Here is a 20089-nt window from a genome sequence, read left to right on the forward strand (position 1 = left end):
GGCCTGTGGATTTATCCACTTTTAAGGCTGCTAAATCTGTTAGTACCGGTCTCTCTAAACTGCCTCTAATATTTCACAGTCCTCCACCCGGATGTCTACACCTGTGTCATCCTTTTCCATGGAGAAGACCAAGGCAAAGAATTCATTGAGAACTGTACCCATGACTAATAGGTCAATAAACTGATTCCTTATCTGGTCCCTACTCTTCTCCTAGTTATTCTTTTGCTCTCTATATATATTTTAAAAAAACATTGGATTGCCTACTAGCACTGAACTCACCTATAAGTCTTTGATCTGATTATCTTTTTCATGTTAAAATTTTACTACACAGAAAAACAAATGCACAATGTGTGTCTTGTAGGCCAAATGTTTTTCCAAATCGCTGTTTACAGTGAAAGTTTACCGTGTATTCACTTGGTGTAAACACTCAAATGCTGACAACCACACTTTCCAGTATGCAAATCTGTGTTGCAAAACCTTTCTGCCACATTCAAATTATTTCATCACCAAATCACTGTGACCACTGTAGGGTGGTTTAACCCATGATGCAACCTCCACAGCAGTTCAACTGTTCCACTCCAGGAATACACACTAACCCCTGAAAGGAGAGTTTGCGTTGCAGTGCTGTTGCTAGTGTTTCAGCACAGCGCTGGCATGATCACTTGAATTATGAAAATACTACAAGCATAGTCACAATTTTTGTTCTTCCAAAGATGCTGTACAGCACCATTGAGCTGTGCAATACTGGACTCTTAGATTCATCACCGGAGAAGTTAGGAGCAATTTGACCTTCATGTCTGACCTCGGAGTCAGGAGGTTGTGGGCTAAATCCCATTCCTGGGTGCGAGTACATGATGGAGAAAATAACCATGGAATTATACACAGAAATGCTAAACTTTAAAAAGACTGGAGTTTTGTATTTTAAAATGGACACAAACGCTGAAGATGGCTGAGAATGCCAGGAACAGCTGCAGGGTATTTAATTAAAAATCTTATTATTGTCACAAGTAGGCTTACATTAATGCTGCAATGAAATTACTGTGAAAAGCCCCTAGTCACACATTCCGCCGCCTGTTCGGGTACACCGAGCGAGAATGCAGAATGTCCAATTCACTTAACAAGCACGTCTTTCGGGACTAGTGGGAGGAAACCCACTCAGACACAGGTAGAACATGCAGACTCTGCACAGACAGTAACCCAAGCTGGGAATCGAACCTTGGACCCTGACGCTGTGAAGCAACAGTGCTAACCACTGTGCTGGCTCGAAGGGGACAATGGAAACCCTCCTTGTGTTTCCAGACAACGTACTTCTAAAAGCATCCAAAGACTGATTACCATCTCCGACAAAGACAAAGGACCATCCCAGCTTGAAGACCCTGGGTGTAATCGCCCAGACCGATTTGGGTATTCCCGTTTCCTCTTGGAATACACAAAGGAGGGGGTTAAAAGCTAGCAGAGAGCCTACCAGAGGCTGCCTGTTGGTCTGGCCATGCGTGCTGTGAGGAGAAGCAGTGAAAGTCTTCCACACTGAAGGTGCCCGCAGAAAGGAAATAACCATCTTTCGCAGGAACATTCAAAACTTGCTCTCTGACTCTGGAAGTCAACCAGTCAGCAAAAAAAGGATCACAGCTAGAAAAAAAGACCTGAAATATCTCTTTTAAAAAAAAATCACAGAACACTTGAACCGAAGAATCAACTATTCGCCAGCAAAAGTCAACTATACTGGAATCAATTTGTAATGGCCACCGCTGCATCATCTACTCCTTGTTTGTCAAAGATTGTTCCGTAACATTATGTAGATTGATACTCCCAGTGCTAAGGAAGTGTTGTCCTTTGAATGAGAAGTTAAACCTTGTTGCTACCTTGTGGTGGTCAAGGATGTCTAGCATGAGGGGACATAGCTTTAAATTGAGGGGAGATAGATATAGGACAGATGTCAGGGGTAGGTTCTTTACTCAGAGAGTAGTAAGGGCGTGGAATGCCCTGCCTGCAACAGTAGTGGACTCGCCAACACTAAGGGCATTCAAATGGTCATTGGATAGACATATGGACAATAAGGGAATAGTGTAGATGGGCTTTAGAGTGGTTTCACAGGTCGGCGCAACATCGAGGGCCAAAGGGCCTGTACTGCGCTGTAACGTTCTATGTTCTAAGGAAGATTTTTTTTTTTTTTTTTTTTAAAAGACTTCAGAGCTCATCTCGTGCCTTAGCTAACACATAATAATAATCTTTATTGTCACAAGTAGGCTTACATTAACACTGCAATGAAGTTACTGTGAAAAGCCCCTAGTCGCCACATTCCTGCGCCAATTCAGGTACACAGAGGGAGAATTCAGAATGTCCAATTCACCTAACTGCACGTCTTTTGGGACTTGTGGGAGGAAACCGGAGCACCCGGAGGAAACCCACGCAGACACGGGGAGAGCGTGCAGACTCAGCAGAGAGTGACCCAAGCCGGGAATCGAACCTGGGACCCTGGTGCTGTGAAGCTACAGTGCTAACCACTGTGCTTTAAGTAGTCATTGGTCTTAAATCTGTCTGTTGGGTTTTGTTGTGTGCAAAATGGCTTGTGTACATATGATGCCTTTGGAAATGTTCTGCTCCATGTAAATAAAAACTTCTATGAATTAGAGAAAATCATAAGGCATTTTGGCACAACAGTAAGGTGTAGAAAGCCATGTTTGATTTTCTTTCTTCAGCATACTAACATAACGTATGTGACACTGGTACTAATTCACTAAATAAACTTAACTGACAATGCTCTGCAACAGCCAACTGACAATCAATGCTTTATACTTAAAAGTCAACTCTAGCTACACCAAATTAGGTGAAACAAAAACAGCCCAACATTTACATAAGACTGACTGTCTGGCCTGACTCGCATTCGCAGACCAAGCCAAGTCCTGCAACACATTTAAAATAAAAACAAAATAACACCAATCATGTTTCACTTGGATGGGCCTAAATTACAAAAATACTCCTGCATTTCATCTTTGATCAAACCCAGTTTTGCTTCATTATTGCAATCTGTCACTCATCACCAGCAACACTGGCGTGTTTTACTATAAAGAGTGGAATTAAAAGTTTCTTCTTGCAACACAAGCATTTCCATGGCTGAATAAAATGACACGCTGGAAAAGTTTTAGGTTTCCATAATAAATTACTGCATTTTTCCATGAGGTCAGTTTTCATTGGTACGGAGACTAATGCTGAACACACAAAAGATGAGCTAATGTCATCAACTCCACTAATACCAAACACAATAATTTGCTGCAAGTATTTGAAATGCAGAGTTTTGTCTCTGGTTAAACATAATACAAAATGCAACATTGCAAGATAATGCTGCAGTAGGTTGAGATGCCATTCCTGTACTCAAAGTGAATCATTTCACAAGTGCAATTATTTTCTGGTGGGCGCAAGTCAGTTTTAGTTTGACTAAATCTTGACAAGCCTTTCCAAAATAAAGTACAAATCTGATAGTGGCGACCAAATTCTTTAATTCCCTCCACTGAAGAGGCCTGCACCAGTGACTTGCCGCATGACGAGCTTTCAGTTGGTCGCCAGCCATTTCCTCACAAGCTTACAGGTGGGGGCAGGGTCTGTGATCACTACTTTCCCAATTACAGTCCCTTTCTTCCACACGACTAAAGAGAGGATCTGTTTGGGAGAGCCCGCAGACAGTTGCTCCAGTGCCATCTTGCTTTACAGCTTTCAAAGCTGACAGTTTTTAAAGGTGAGAATGCTGACCATCACTTGACAATGTTCCACAGAGAGACAATAAGTTATTGCTCAGAGACATGGGTGTACAGCAGATGACACCCACTCTGATTGGACAAAGGCAGGCTACGGAACATCTGAAGAGGAAGAAACGGGATTTCAAGTAGTCGGATGAAACGGAAATGTAACCCCGCCTCCAATTTATACCAATATTCGTCAAGACCAATGTCAGCACTGAACCAACGCCAACTTGCCATTAATTTTGCCAATGCTGACCTTTGTTTGACAATAAAAATCAGCAGAAGACATTAGCTGAGAACTCCAGAAAACAGCCCTCATGTATAAACCACGCTATTGGGAATTAAAGTTGACTGATTTTACCCTGTGCAGGTTTTGTAATGGGATGAACTGATTTACTATAAACCATTGATTTTAATAAGAAAAAGTTACAGGATCAGCAATAAATCTTACACGGCTACAACAGCTTTGTTACAGCTGACGTCAGTATAATAGGACATACTGAGGCTGCACTTACACCATCACAGAATTGTTACGGCACAGGAGGATATTTGGCCAATCATGTCTGCACCAGTTCTCCAAATGAGCATCATTTAGAGGAGGTGAAAAAGTATAAATCTGTGTGCCACATTTAGGAGGGATATATCAGCCTCAGTGGGAGTGCAGTGTATATTTACCAGAACAATACCTGGATGCCAAGCTGTAAGTTACACAAACTTACACAAAAGGGGTTTATTCCTGGAATTTAAAAGGTATGGGGTGATTTTGGCCAAAGTGTTCAAAATATTAAGGGAAACAAATAGGGTAGATAGAGAAAAAACTATTTTGGCTGGTTAAGGAGTCTAGGACCAAGGTAGATAGTCTACAAATTGGCCAGACCTTTCAGGAAACACTTCCATACACAAAGTGTGGTAGATGTTTGGAACTCATCTACAAATACCAATTATAATAATAATCTTTATTGGTGTCACAAGTAGGCTTACATTACTGCAATTAAGTTACTGTGAAAATCACCTAGTCGCCACACTCCGGCACCTGTTGGGGTACAAGGAGGGAGAATTCAGACTGTCCAATTCATCTAACAAGCACTTTTGGGACTTGTGGGAGGAAACTGAAGCACCCGAGGAAACCCACGCAGACACGGGGAGAACGTGCAGACTCCGCACAGACAGTCACCCAAGCCGGGAATGGAACCTAGCTCCAGGCTCTGTGAAGCAACAGTGCTAACCACTGTGCTGCTGTGCTGCCCAGATTGTTGAGTCAATTGTCAATTTTAAAACTAAGATTGATATTAATTAAAGGCATTAAGGGATTAATAGGTTAAGCGAAGAGGCAAAAGATTTGAGAGAGTGTCCAATTTGTCAGAAGGAATAGAAAAGAAGAATATTGTGATGGTGTACCAGGGCCTAATGCTCAGGCCCAATTGAAATTAACCATTTTAAATGAAAGAATTGGGCACTTTAAAACAAACCACAGTCGCTCCAGCACAGCCTCATGGGAATTCGGACTGGCCAAGTTCGAAAACACTAGAGGTCAGACAGGTTGCCAGGACATGTCCGGACCTGCCCTGTTAATCGGCCAAGAGATAATCGATCTGATTGATATGCACCAGAGAGGAGGGAAGGGTAAGGGAAGGGACTGCTAGCAAGAACCACCTTTGTGAAGCCGGACCAGAGGAACTCCAGTGATCAGACCCATCGCCCTACCAAGCCACCTTTACACTGATCTTTGGTACCTGTAGTACTTTGCAGGTAATATAAAGGCTAATTGTGTTAAATAAATATTGTTGAATTTTGAACTTGTGTTTGTGGTTTGTTCTCCTCATTAATAAAGACACCCTCAGTAAAACCGAACTGGTCGAAAGTATCTAAGGTTTTACAGATACAACAATTTTTTCTTTCCTAGATAGATTTGGAGTCTCCAATTCTTTTTTTCCCCCCAATTAAAGGGCAAATTAGGGTGGCCAATTCACCTACCCTGCACATCTTTGGGTTACGGGGGCGAAACCCACACAGTCACAGGAGAATGTGTAAACTCTACACGGACAGAGCCCCGGAGCCGGGATCCAACCTGGGATCTCGGCGGTGCTAACCACTGTGCCGCCGTGCTGCCCTACTGATACAACAAGATTATTTAAATTGAGAGAGACCGCAGAATGCTGCAGTACATGGAACCTGGATATCCTTGCACATGAATTACAAAAAGTTAACATCCAGGTATAGCAAGTAACTCAAAAAAGGCAAAGAGAAAGCTGGTCTTTATTGATTACAAGGGGGGTAGATTATAAAAGTCGGAAAGTCTTGCGGCAACATTGGTGAGACCACACCAAGAATACGGTGTACACTTTCGGTCTCATTATTTAAGGAAGGATACACTTGCATTGATAGCAGTTCAGAGAAGGTTAATTCGGTTTATTTCTGAGATGAATATATTGTCTCATGAGGAAAGGTTGAGCCTATACTCATTGGAGTTTAGAAAAATGGAAGGTGATCTTTTTCAAACGTATAAGCTTCCAAGGGGGCTTGAGAGGATGGTTCCTTTTGTGGGGGAATCCAGCATAGGGTCTCATCTATTTAAGACAGCGAAGAGGAGAGATTTCTTCTCTCAAAGGAATTCTTTTCCACAGAGAGAAAAGTGGAGACAGGGCCGTGGAAAATGTACAAGGCTGAGTTAGATACATTTTTGATTGATAAGGGAACAAGGATCATGGGGGACATCAAGAAACGGCTGAAGGAACTGGATACTGCAAAGGCTATGGGCCTGGACAATATTCCGACAATAGTACTGAAGACTTGTGACCCCTGGCCAAGCTGTTCCAGTACAGCTACAACATTGGCATCTACCCAGCAATGTGGAAAATTGCCCAGGTGTGTCCTGTACACAAGACACAGGACAAATCCAACCCAGCCAATTACCGCCGTATCAGTCTACTCTCCATCATCTGCAAAGTGACGGAAGGAGTCATCAACAGTGCTATCAAGCGGCACTTACTCAGCTCACCTGCTCACGGACACTCAGTTTGGGTTCCGCCAGGGTCACTCAGCTCCTGACCTCATTAGAGCCTTGGTTCACACCTGGACAAAAGAGCTGAATGCCAGAAGTGAGGTGAGAGAGGCTGCCCTTGACATCAAGGCAGCATTTGACTGATTATGGCATCAAGGAGCCCTAGCTAAACTGGAGCCAATGGGAATCACGGGCCAACTCTCTGCTGGTTGGAGTCACGCCTGGCACAAAGGAAAATGGTAATGGTGGTTGGAGGTCAATCATGTCAGTTCCAGGACATCACTGCAGAGTTCCTCAGGGTAGTGTCCTCAGCCCACCCATCTTCGGCTGCTTCATCAATGACCTTCCTTCCAGAAACAGGGATGTTTGCGGATGACTGCACACTGTTCAGCACTATTTGTGACACCTCAGATATTGAAGCAGTCTATTTCCAAATGCTGCAAAACCTGGACAATATGCAGGCTTGGGCTGACAAGTGGAAAGTTACATTCGCACCACACAAGTGCTAGGAAGTGACCATCTCCTACAAGGGAGGATCTAACCATCGCCCCTTGACATTCAATGGCATTACCATCGCTGAATCCCCCACAATCAACATCCTCGGGGTTACTGTTGATTAGAAACTGAACTGTACTAGCCACATTAATACCGTGGTTATCACAGTAGGAATCCTATAGCGAGTAACTCACCTCCTGAGCCCCCCCAAAGCCTGTCCACCATCTACAAGGCACAAGTCAGGAGTGTAATGGAATACTCTCTACTTGCCTGGATGTGTGCAGCTCCAACAACACTCAAGAAGCTCGACATCATCCAGGACAAAGAAGCCCGCTTGATTGCCCCTCCTTCCACAAACATTCAAACCCTCCAGCACCGATGAAAGTTGGAACTGTGTGTACCATCTACAAGATGCACTGCAGTAACAAACCAAGGTTCCTTAGATAGCACCTTCCAAACCCACGACCACTACCACCTAGAAGGACAAGAGCAGCAAATAAGGGAGAATCAACACCAGCAAATAAAAGGATTGGGGTTATGGGGAGAAGGCGGGAGAATGGGGATGGGAGAAATATCAGCCATGATTGAATGGCAGAGCAGACTCGATGGGCCAAGGTTCCCTTCCAAGTCATTCACCACCCTGACTTGGAAATATATTGCCATTTCTTCACTGGCGCTGGGGCAAAAATTCTGGAACTCCCTCCCTAACAGCACAGTGGGTGTACCTGCACCTCAAGGATTGCAGCAGTTCAAGAAGGCAACTCACCATCACCTTCTGATGGGCAACTGGGGATGGGCAATGAATGCTGGCCTAACCAGCGACGCCCTCATTCCATAAATTAATTTTTAAAAGGACATAAAAGAAATTGCTGCCAAGTCGATCAGAGCAGGCTTGATGGGTTGAATAGCCTCCCCTACTCTGACTTCTTCTGACCTTAAGATAATGGGAGAAAGGCAAGCATATAGTTAGGTCACAGATCAGCCATGATCTCATTGAATGACAGTGGAACTCGTTTGAGGGGCTAAATGAATTTGATTGGGTTGGTTTAATGTCACGTGTACTAACGTACAGTGAAAAGTATTTTTCTGCGTGCCGAATAATGTCTCAAACAGATCATTTAGTACACGAAAACAAAATACACAAAAGGGCAGCACAAAGAACACAATGTAAATACGTCGACACGGGCATCGGGTGAAGCATTCAGGAGTGTAGTATTAATCAGATCAGTGCATCGGAGGGTTGTTTATCATAGAATTTACAGTGCAGAAGGCCATTCGGCCCATCGTGTCTGCACCGGCTCTTGGAAAGAGCACCCTACCCAAGGTCAACACCTCCACCCTATCCCCATAACCCAGTAACCCCATCCAACACGAAGGGCAATTTTGGACACTACGGGCAACTTATCATGGCCAATCCATCTAACCTGCACGTCTTTGGACTGTGGGAGGAAACCGGAGCACCCGGAGGAAACCCATGCATACACTGGGAGGATGTGCAGACTCCACACAGACAGTGACCCAAGCCGGAATCGAACCTGGGACCCTGGAGCTGTGAAGCAATTGTGCTCTCCACAATGCTACCGTGCTGCCCTGGCAACAGTCTGGCAACAGCAGGGAAGCTGTTTTTGAATCTGTTCGTGCGTGTTCTCAGACTTTTGTATCTCCTGCCCGATGGAAGAAGTTGGAAGAGTGAGTAAGCCGGGTGGGAGTGGTCTTTGATTATGCTGCCCGATTTCTCAAGGCAGCGGGAGGTGTAGATAGAGTCAAGGGATGGGAGGCGGATTTGTGAGATAGACTGGGGAGTGTGGTCTCCTCAAAGAACAAAGAAATGTACAGCACAGGAACAGGCCCTTCGGCCCTCCAAGTCCGTGTCGACCATGCTGCCCGACTAAATTACAATCTTCTACACTTCATGGGTCCGTATCCCTCAATTCCCATCCTATTCATGTATTTGTCAAGATGCCTCTTAAATGTCACTATCGTCCCTGCTTCCACCACCTCCTCCGGTAGCGAGTTCCAGGCACCCACTACCCTATGTATAAAAAACTTGCCTCGTACATCTACTCTAAACCTTGCCCCTCACCTTAAACCTATGCCTCCTAGTAATTGACCCCTCTACCCTGGGGAAAAGCCTCTGACTATCCACTCTGTCTATGCCCCCCATAATTTTGTAGACCTCTATCAGGTCGCCACTCAACCTCCGTCGTTCCAGTGAGAACAAACCGAGTTTATTCAACCGCTCCTCATAGCTAATGCCCTGCATACCAGGAAACATTCTGGTAAATCTCTTCTGCGCCCTCTCTAAAGTCTCCACATCCTTCTGGTAGTGTGGCGACCAGAATTGTACACTATACTCCAAGTGTGGCCTAACTAAGGTTCTATACAGCTGCAACATGACTTGCCAATTCTTATACTCAATGCCCCGGCCAATGAAGGCAAGCATGCCGTATGCCTTTGTTCCTAAATGCAGATATTCCCTGAAAAAAGGAAGAATATGTTGTGGAGTCTTCGGCGTCATATGAGGGCTGAAGGGGCCTCAGTTTAACTTCTCATTCAAAGGTTGGCAATCCATTTGTGCTGCACTAAAGTGCCAACTTGGAATCCATGTTTAAGTCTCTGGAGAGGGACTAAAGCCCAGAACCAGCCATTTCAGAGGCAACCATTTGACCAAAGCTTCTTTTTGAAATTATACACCAAAGCACTTTCGCTACTTACCTTGAAATGCATAAACAAACTTTGGAAAGCAATACGAGTGAGATTTGCACCAACACATGTAACTGCAGATTACTTTTCAAGTGAGGTGCATCAGATATTTTTTTCAATCAATGAATGAGAATTGAAAAGCCTAAAACATAAATGTGGCATACTTCAGCTGGAACATTATTATTATTTTGATTCATTCTTTCCCTGAGGACATACGGTATTAGTGCTCAGAAATGAAAGACACTACCAATTTGAAGAGCCAGTGCTTCTCTGCCAAGATAGGTACGGCACAATATGTTGACAATGCCAGTTCTACCTCACTACCATCTCCCTTGCCACCTCCACTGTCTCTAAATTGTCAGACTGTTTGACATCCAGGACTCAATATGAAACTACCTCCAATTAAATATATGGAAGACCAAAGCTATTGTCTTCTGTCCCTACCACAAACTGTTAATAATAATAGCTTGTCACAAGTAGACTTCAATGAAGTTACTGTGAAAAGCCCCTAGTCGCCACATTTCAGCACCTGTTCGGGGAGGCCAGTACGGGAATTGAACCCGCGCTGCTGACCTTGTTCTGCATTGCAAGCCAGCTATTTAGCCCACTGTGCTAAACCAGCCCCTCTAAAGTAACTAACTATGTTCTAAACTAGCTAAATCAGTTCGCTAGTCAATCACTCCATCCCTTTCTCTGGCCAGACAGATTGCAATGTTGGTGTCATATTTGGCACCGAGAGGAGCTACCAACCACATATCCGTGTCATCACTAAAGACACTTATTTCTACATCCATAACATGGCTCAACTTTGCCCCTGCTTCAGCTCATCTACAGCTGAAAACCTCATCTCAACTCTCGACCTTTCTCAAAGATGTCCTAGCCAGCCTCCCACATTCTACCTTCTATAAATTTGGGAGCATCCTAAATTCTGTTTCTCACATCTGAACTCGGACCTGTTCACCCCCATCACCCCTGCTAGTTACGATAGCTCCGATGACACTGGACATAACTCCGCTGCTCATCGGACACCCATTGGATCTTTCACATCCGCCTTACAGATGGTCAGTCGGAAAGCACTTCAGACAGTGCAGCACTCCCTCAGTACTGACCCTCTGACAGTGCAGCACTCCCTCAGTACTGACCCTCTGACAGTACAGTGCTTCCTCAGCACTGACCCCGACAGTGCAGCACTACCTCAGTACTGACCCTCTGACCAGGCGGCACTCCCTCAGTACTGACCCTGTGACAGTGCGGCACTCCCTCAGTACTGACCCTCTGGCAGTGCGGCACTCCCTCAGTACTGACCCTCTGACCAGGCGGCACTCCCTCAGTGCTGACCCTCTGGACAGTGCAGCACTCCCTCGGTACTGACCCTCTGACAGTGCAGCACTCCCTCGGTACTGACCCTCTGGACAGTGCAGCACTCCCTCGGTACTGACCCTGACAGTGCAGCCCTCCCACAGTACTGACCCTGACAGTGCGGCACTGCCACAATACTGACTGACCCTCTGACAGTGCGGCACTCTCTCAGTACTAACTGACCCTCTGACAGTGCGGCACTCCCTCAGTACAGACCCTCTGACAGTGCGGCACTCCCTCAGTACTGACTGACCCTCTGACAATGCAGCACTCCCTTTTATTACCTTTTCAAATTGTGTGTGTGTGGGGGAAACTGAAGTGACATCACAGAAAAGCTGTGACCTGAGTGGCTGGTTGGGAATCTACACTAAATTAAAAAAATTAAGCATTGGTAACTAATTAAGCATAATTACTTAATTATAATTTAGAGGGGTATCTAAGCCAGAGATCGGAGAGTACTATATTTAGCTTTCACATTTATAGTAGAAATCTAGTGCTTGGAAACAGATAGTTAACAGTAACTTTAAAAACTTTTTTTAAAACTCTTAACTTTAATTTACTAATTAATTGATGCAATGTCAGTTAGAGGGGTGCAGTGCTCAGACTGTGAGATGTGGCAGGTAAGGGAGGCTTCCAGCGTCCCGGATTACTTCATCTGCAGAAATGGCACCCTACTGGAGCTCCTCACAGACCGCATAGTTCGGTTAGAGCAGCAATTGGATGCACTTAGGAGCATGCAGGTGGCGGAAAGTGTCATAGATAGCAGTTATATAAATGTGGTCACACCCAAGGTGCAGGCAGAGAAATGGGTGACCACCAGAAAGGGCAGGCAGTCAGTGCAGGAATCCCCTGTGGTTGTCCCCCTCTCGAACAGGTATACCTCTTTGGATACTGTCGGGGGGGGGGGGGGGGGGAGGGGAAATAGCCTATCAGGGGAAAACAGCAGCAGCCAGAGCAGTGGCACCACAGCTGGCTCTGATGTTCAGAAGGGAGGGTCAAAGCGCAGAAGAGCAATAGTAATAGGGGACTCTATAGTCAGGGGCACAGATAGGCGCTTCTGTGGACGTGAAAGAGACTCCAGGATGGTATGTTGCCTCCCTGGTGCCAGGGACCAGGATGTCTCCGAACGGGTAGAAGGCATCCTGAAGGGGGAGGGCAAACAGGCAGAGGTCGTTGTACATATTGGTACTAACGACATAGGCATGAAGGGGCATGAGGTCCTGCAGCAGGAGTTCAGGGGGCTAGGCAGAAAGTTAAAAGACAGGACCTCTAGGGTTGTAATCTCGGGATTACTCCCTGTGCCACGTGACAGTGAGGCTAGAAATAGGAAGATAGAGCAGCTAAACACGTGGCTAAACAGCTGGTGTAGGAGGGAGGGTTTCCGTTATCTGGACCACTGGGAGCTCTTCCGGGGCAGGTGTGACCTATATAAGAAGGACGGGTGGCATCTAAACTGGAGGGGCATAAATATCCTGGCCGCGAGGTTTGCTAGTGTCACACGGGAGGGTTTAAACTAGTATGGCAGGGGGGTGGGCACGGGAGCAATAGGTCAGAAGGTGAGAGCATTGAGGGAGGAATAGGGACAGTGTGGCTCTGAGGCAGAGCAGGCAGGGAGAAGTTGCTGAACACAGCGGGTCTGGTGGCCTGAGGTGCATATGTTTTAGTGCAAGAAGTATTACGGGGAAAGCAGATGAACTTAGAGCTTGGATTAGTACTTGGAACTATGATGTTGTGGCCATTACAGAGACCTGGTTGAGGGAAGGGCAGGATTGGCAGCTAAACTTTCCAGGATTTAGAGGTTTCAGGCGGGATAGAGGGGGATGTAAAAGGGGAGGCGAAGTTGCGCTACTGGTTAGGGAGGATATCACAGCTGTACTACGGGAGGACACCTCAGAGGACAGTGAGGCAAAAATGGGTAGAGATCAGGAATAAGAAGGGTGCAGTCACAATGTTGGGGGTATACTACAGGCCTCCCAACAGCCAGCGGGAGATAGAGGAGCAGATAGGTAGACAGATTTTGGAAAAGAGTAAAAACAACAGGGTTGTGGTGATGGGAGACTTCAACTTCCCCAATATTGACTGGGACTCACTTAGTGCCAGGGGCTTAGACGGGGCGGAGTTTGTAAGGAGCATCCAGGAGGGCTTCTTAAAACAATATGTACACAGTCCAAATAGGGAATGGGCGGTACTGAACCTGGTATTGGGGAATGAGCCCGACCAGGTGGTAGAAGTTTCAGTAGGGGAGCATTTTGGGAACAGTGACCACAATTCAGTAAGTTTTAAAGTGCTGGTGGACAAGGATAAGAGTGATCCTAGGGTGAATGTGCTAAATTGGGGGAAGGCTAATTATAACAATATTAGGCAGGAACTGAAGAACCTAGATTGAGGGCGGATGTTTGAGGGCAAATCAACATCTGACATGTGGGAGGCTTTCAAGTGTCAGTTGAAAGGAATTCAGGACCGGCATGTTCCTGTGAGGAAGAAGGATAAATACGGCAATTTTCGGGAATCTTGGATAACAAGAGATATTGTAGGCGTCGTCAAAAAGAAAAAGGAGGCATTTGTCAGGGCTGAAAGGCTGGGAACAGACAAAGCCTGTGTGGACTATAAGGAAAGTAGGAAGGGACTTAAGAAAGGAGTCAGGGGGGCTAGAAGGGGTCACGAAACGTCATTGACAAATAGGGTTAAGGAAAATCCCAAGGCTTTTTACACGTACATAAAAAGCAAGAGGGTAGCCAGGGAAAGGGTTGGCCCACTGAAGGATAGGCAAGGGAATCTATGTGTGGAGCCAGAGGAAATGGGCGAGGTACTAAATGAATACTTTGCATCAGTATTCACTAAAGAGAAGGAATTGGTAGATGTTGAGTCTGGAGAAGGGTGTGTAGATAGCCTGGGTCACATTGAGATCCAAAAAGACGAGGTGTTAGGCGTCTTAAAAAATATTACGGTAGATAAGTCCCCAGGGCCTGATGGGATCTACCCGAGAATACTGAAGGAGGCTGGAGAGGAAATTGCTGAGGCCTTGACAGAAATCTTTGGATCCTCACTGTCTTCAGGTGATGTCCCGGAGGACTGGAGAATAGCCAATGTTGTTCCTTTGTTTCAGAAGGGTAGCAAGGATAACCAGGGAACCATAGGCCGGTGAGCCTTACTTCAGTGGTAGGGAAATTACTGGAGAGAATTCTTCGAGACAGGATCTACTCCCATTTGGAAGCAAATGGACGTATTAGTGAGAGGCAGCTTGGTTTTGTGAAGGGGAGGTCGTGTCTCACTAACTTGATAGAGTTTTTCGAGGTCACAAAGATGATTGATGCAGGTAGGGCAGTGGATGTTGTCCATATGGACTTCAGTAAGGCCTTTGACAAGGTCCCTCGCGGTAGACTAGTACAAAAGGTGAAGTCACACGGGATCAGGGGTGAGCTGGCAAGGTGGATACAGAACTGGCTAGGTCATAGAAGGCAGAGAGTAGCAATGGAAGGATGCTTTTCTAATTGGAGGGCTGTGACCAGTGGTGTTCCGCTGGGATCAGTGCTGGGACCTTTGCCGTTTGTAGTATATATAAATGATTTGGAGGAAAATGTAACTGGTCTGATTAGTAAGTTTGCAGACGACACAAAGGTTAGTGGAATTGCGGATAGCGATGAGGACTGTCATAGGATACAGCAGGATTTAGATTGTTTGGAGACTTGGGCGGAGAGATGGCAGATGGAGTTTAATCCGGACAAATGTGAGGTAATGCATTTTGGAAGGTCTAATGCAGGAAGGGAATATACAGTGAATGGTAGAACCCTCAAGAGTATTGAAAGTCAGAGAGATCTAGGTGTACAGGTCCACAGGTCACTGAAAGGGGCAACACAGGTGGAGAAGGTAGTCAAGAAGGCATACGGCATGCTTGCCTTCATTGGCCGGGGCATTGAGTATAAGAATTGGCAAGTCATGTTGCAGCTGTATAGAACCTTAGTTAGGCCACACTTGGAGTATAGTGTTCAATTCTGGTCGCCACACTACCAGAAGGATGTGGAGGCTTTAGAGAGGGTGCAGAAGAGATTTACCAGAATGTTGTCTGGTATGGACGGCATTAGCTATGAGGAGCGGTTGAATAAACTCGGTTTGTTTTCACTGGAAAGGAGGTTGAGGGGCACAGACAGAGTGGATAGTCAGAGGCTTTTCCCCAGGGTAGAGGGGTCAATTACTCGGGGGCATAGGTATAAGGTGAGAGGGGCAAGGTTTAGAGTAGATGTACGAGGCAGGTTTTTTATACATAGGGTAGTGGGTGCCTGGAACTCACTACCGGAGGTGGTGGAAGCAGGGACGATAGTGGCATTTAAGGGGCATCTTGACAAATACATGAATAGGATGGGAATAGAGGGATACGGACCCAAGAAGTGCAGAAGATTGTAGTTTAGTCGGGCAGCATGGTCAGCACAGGCTTGGACAGCCGAAGGGCCTGTTCCTGTGCTGTACATTTTTTTGTTCTTGTTCTCAGTACTGACCCTCTGACAGTGCTGGACTCCCTCAGTACTGACCCAATGACAGTGCAGCGCTCCCTCAGTACTGACCCTCTGACAGTGCGGCACTCCCTCAGTACTGACCCTCTGACAGAGCAGCACTCCCTCAGCACTGACCCTCTGACAGTGCAGCTCTCCCTCAGTACTGACGCTCTGGCAGTGCGGCTCTCCCTCAGTACTGACGCTCTGGCAGTGCAGCACTCCCTCAGTACCGATCCTCTGACAATGCAGCACTCCCTCAGTACTGACCATCTGACAGTGCGGCTCTCCCTCAGTACTGACCATCTGACAGTGCGGCTCTCCCTCAGTACTGACCCTCTGACAGTGCGGCACTCCCTCAGTACTGACCCTCTGACAGTGCGGCACTCCCTCAGTACTGACCCTCTGACAGAGCAGCACTCCCTCAGCACTGACCCTCTGACAGTGCAGCACTCCCTCAGCACTGACCCTCTGACAGTGCAGCACTCCCTCAGTACTGATCCTCTGACAATGCAGCACTCCCTCAGTACTGACCATCTGACAGTGCGGCTCTCCCTCAGTACTGACCATCTGACAGTGCGGCTCTCCCTCAGTACTGACCCTCTGACAGTGCAGCACTCCCTCAGTACTGACCCTCTGACAGTGCAGCACTCCCTCAGTACTGACCCTCTGACAGTGCGGCACTCCCTCAGTACTGACCCTCTGACAGTGCAGCACTCCCTCAGTACTGACCCTCTGACAGTGCGGCACTCCCTCAGTACTGACCCTCTGACAGTGCAGCGCTCCCTCAGTACTGACCGTCTGACAGTGCAGCGCTCCCTCAGTACTGACCCTCTGACAGTGCGGCACTCCCTCAGTACTGACCCTCTGACAGTGCGGCACTCCCTCAGTACTGACCCTCTGACAGTGCAGCACTCCCTCAGTACTGACCGTCTGACAGTGCAGCGCTCCCTCAGTACTGACCCTCTGACAGTGCAGCACTCCCTCAGTACTGACCCTCTGACAGTGCAGCGCTCCCTCAGTACTGACCGTCTGACAGTGCAGCGCTCCCTCAGTACTGACCCTCTGACAGTGCGGCACTCCCTCAGTACTGACCCTCTGACAGTGCGGCACTCCCTCAGTACTGACCCTCTGACAGTGCAGCGCTCCCTCAGTACTGACCCCCTGACAGTGCGGCACTCCCTCAGTACTGACCCTCTGACAGTGCAGCACTCCCTCAGTACTGACCGTCTGACAGTGCAGCACTGTCTCAGTACTGACCGTCTGACAGTGCGGCATCCCTCAGTACTGACCCTCTGACAGTGTAGCACTCCCTCAGTACTGACCCTCTGACAGTGCAGCACTCCCTCAGTACTGACCCTCTGACAGTGTAGCACTCCCTCAGTACTGACCCTCTGACAGTGCGGCACTCCCTCAGTACTGACCCTCTGACAGTGCAGCACTCCCTCAGTACTGACCCTCTGACAGTGCAGCACTCCCTCAGTACTGACCCTCTGACAGTGCGGCAGTGTGGGGGAGGGAGCCGCCGGGCCTTCTCCTCCTGGAGGCGGCGGCCGCCTGCCAATCCGAGGGGGGGCGGGGGGAGACAGCGGCTGCGCCGCAGAGGCCGGGTCCGCACAGCAGCCGAGCCCTGGTGTAGGGTGGGTGGGGGGGTTACATATCCTCACCTCGGACCAGCGCCTCCTCCACGAACGCCGGGCAGCAGCTGACGAGCAAAACGCTGGGAACCTCCATCGCGGCCGGGCCCTCCGCTCACCTCTGACCTCTCACCCTAGCAACGGCCGGGGGGGGGAGTCAGCGCCGCCTGGCTGCGCGCACTAGGCCCCTCTCCGCCGATGACACAAACGTTGGCGGCCACTGCGGAGCGACTGAAGCGGGCCCTGTCCCCCGCCCGCCGGCGGCTGGCAAATGGTTTGTTCTGAAACTCCAGTCGTTAATTGTCGCCCCAGGAGCCGGCAGAGGCCGGAATGTACCACCCCCCCAAGAGCAGGGGTGTCCCATTTAGAACACGCCCTGTCTGCGGAGCAACAACGAAATAAACAGCCACCTCAATTGTTTGCGCGGATCAAAATCCATCTTCACATCAGCGCCTGGGTACATATGGCCATCAGACCGACGTAACTCTTTGCTGACTGCCTGGGTTCCTGACGTCCCCCCCCCCCTTCTCCCCGAGTGGTAGGGCCCGTGCGGCGTTGCTATGGGAACCCGGAGGATGACAACAAGCGGAGATGGTGAGGAGCTGAGCGCCCAGCAGCATGGCCGAGCCCGTGGCCGGCAGCCACCCTGATGTGGGGCACGTCCTGGTCAAGGTACACGGAGGAGTGGCCGTTTCCCGCGTGGCAGAGCCTCAGGGTGCCTGCCAGCGGAGGCAGTGCCGCCCTGTCTGTCAGCTCAGTCCTGCCCTGCCTGCCAGCAGAGCTCAGTCCTGCCCTGCCTGCCAGCAGAGCTCAGTCCTGCCCTGCCTGCCAGCAGAGCTCAGTCCCACCCTGCCTGCCAGCAGAGCTCAGTCCCACCCTGTCTGCCAGCAGAGCTCAGTCCTGCCCTGTCTGCCAGCAGAGCTCAGTCCTGCCCTGCCTGCCAGCAGAGCTCAGTCCCACCCTGTCTGCCAGCAGAGCTCAGTCCCACCCTGTCTGCCAGCAGAGCTCAGTCCCACCCTGCCTGCCAGCAGAGCTCAGTCCCACCCTGTCTGCCAGCAGAGCTCAGTCCTGCCCTGTCTGCCAGCAGAGCTCAGTCCTGCCCTGTCTGCCAGCAGAGTTCAGTCCCGCCCTGCCTGCCAGCAGAGCTCAGTCCTGCCCTGTCTGCCAGCAGAGCTCAGTCCTGCCCTGCCTGCCTGCCAGCTCAGTCCCACCCTGCCTGCCAGCAGAGCTCAGTCCTGCCCTGCCTGCCAGCAGAGCTCAGTCCCGCCCTGCCTGCCAGCAGAGCTCAGTCCCGCCCTGCCTGCCAGCAGAGCTCAGTCCCGCCCTGCCTGCCAGCAGAGCTCAGTCCCGCCCTGTCTGCCAGCAGAGCTCAGTCCCGCCCTGCTTGCCAGCTCAGTCCTGCCCTGCCTGCCAGCTCAGTCCTGCCCTGCCTGCCAGCTCAGTCCTGCCCTGCCTGCCAGCTCAGTCCTGCCCTGCCTGCCAGCAGAGCTCAGTCCTGCCCTGTCTGCCAGCAGAGCTCAGTCCTGCCCTGTCTGCCAGCAGAGCTCAGTCCTGTCCTGTCTGCCAGCAGACCTTAGTCCTGCCCTGTCTGCCAGCAGAGCTCAGTCCTGCCCTGTCAGCCAGCAGACCTTAGTCCTGCCCTGTCTGCCAGCAGAGCTCAGTCCTGCCCTGCCTGCCAGCAGAGCTCAGTCCTGCCCTGCCTGCCAGCAGAGCTCAGTCCTGCCCTGCCTGCCAGCTCAGTCCTGCCCTGTCTGCCAGCAGAGCTCAGTCCTGCCCTGTCTGCCAGCAGAGCTCAGTCCTGCCCTGTCTGCCAGCAGAGCTCAGTCCTGCCCTGCCAGCAGAGCTCAGTCCTGCCCTGCCTGCCAGCAGAGCTCAGTCCTGCCCTGCCTGCCAGCAGAGCCTGGTCCCGCCCTGCCTGTCAGCAGAGCCCGGTCCCGCCCTGCCTGTCAGCAGAGCTCGGTCCTGCCCTGCCTGCCAACTCGGTCCTGCCCTGCCTGCCAGCAGAGCTCGGTCCTGCCCTGCCTGCCAGCTCAGTCCTGCCCTGCCTGCCAGCAGAGCTCGGTCCTGCCCTGCCTGCCAGCTCAGTCCTGCCCTGCCTGCCAGCAGAGCTCAGTGCCACCCTGCCTGCCAGCAAAGCTCAGTCCTGCCCTGCCTGCCAGCAGAGCTCAGTCCTGCCCTGCCTGCCAGCAGAGCTCAGTCCTACCCTTCCTGCCAGCAGAGCTCAGTGCTGCCCTGCCTGCCAGCGGAGGCAGTGCTGCCCTGCCTGCCAGCAGAGCTCAGTCCTACCCTGCCTGCCAACAGAGCTCAGTGCTGCCCTGCCTGCCAGCGGAGTCAGTGCTGCGCTGCCTGCCAGCAGAGCTCAGTCCTGCACTGCCTGCCAGCGGAGCTCGGTGCTGCCCTATCTGCCAGCGGAGGCAATGGTGACTGGCACAATTGGGGAATTGGATTCACCTGCCCCCCCCCCCCCGTTAGGCAGAGGGACAGGACAGGGTGCTAGGCTCTGGAGGTTCTACTGCTCTGTGAAGTACTGCCAAAGGACCTTTTCATTTTTTCTTTTTTTAAATTTAGTGTACCCAATTCATATTTTTCCAATTAAGGGGCAATTTAGCGTGTTCAATCCACCTATCCTGCACATCTTTGGGTTGTGGGGGCAAAACCCCCGCAAACACA

At 49.5% G+C, this 20089-nt stretch overlaps 2 protein-coding genes across 6 annotated transcripts in view; one reads left to right on the forward strand and one right to left on the reverse strand.

The window, feature by feature from the left end:
- aagab (alpha and gamma adaptin binding protein) overlaps positions 1-17606 on the reverse strand; it is a 67630-nt gene extending 50024 nt beyond the window's left edge. For both annotated transcript variants that reach the window (XM_072470442.1, XM_072470440.1), the window contains exon 1: positions 17450-17606. In XM_072470442.1, the coding sequence (XP_072326543.1) occupies positions 17450-17516 (67 nt within the window). In that variant the 5' untranslated portion in view covers positions 17517-17606. The remainder of the gene's footprint in view (positions 1-17449) is intronic.
- Positions 17607-17621: 15 nt separating this feature from the next.
- iqch (IQ motif containing H) overlaps positions 17622-20089 on the forward strand; it is a 303610-nt gene continuing 301142 nt past the window's right edge. For 2 of the 4 annotated variants that reach the window (XM_072470433.1, XM_072470434.1), the window contains exon 1: positions 17908-18091. In XM_072470433.1, coding sequence (XP_072326534.1) covers positions 18038-18091 — 54 coding nt within the window. In that variant the 5' untranslated portion in view covers positions 17908-18037. Of the gene's footprint in view, positions 17694-17907; positions 18092-20089 lie in introns of those variants that run through there. The other 2 variants (XM_072470436.1, XM_072470435.1) reach the window with 2 other exon arrangements.

Source organism: Scyliorhinus torazame, chromosome 12, assembly GCF_047496885.1.
Source record: "Scyliorhinus torazame isolate Kashiwa2021f chromosome 12, sScyTor2.1, whole genome shotgun sequence".
NCBI lineage: Eukaryota > Metazoa > Chordata > Chondrichthyes > Carcharhiniformes > Scyliorhinidae > Scyliorhinus > Scyliorhinus torazame.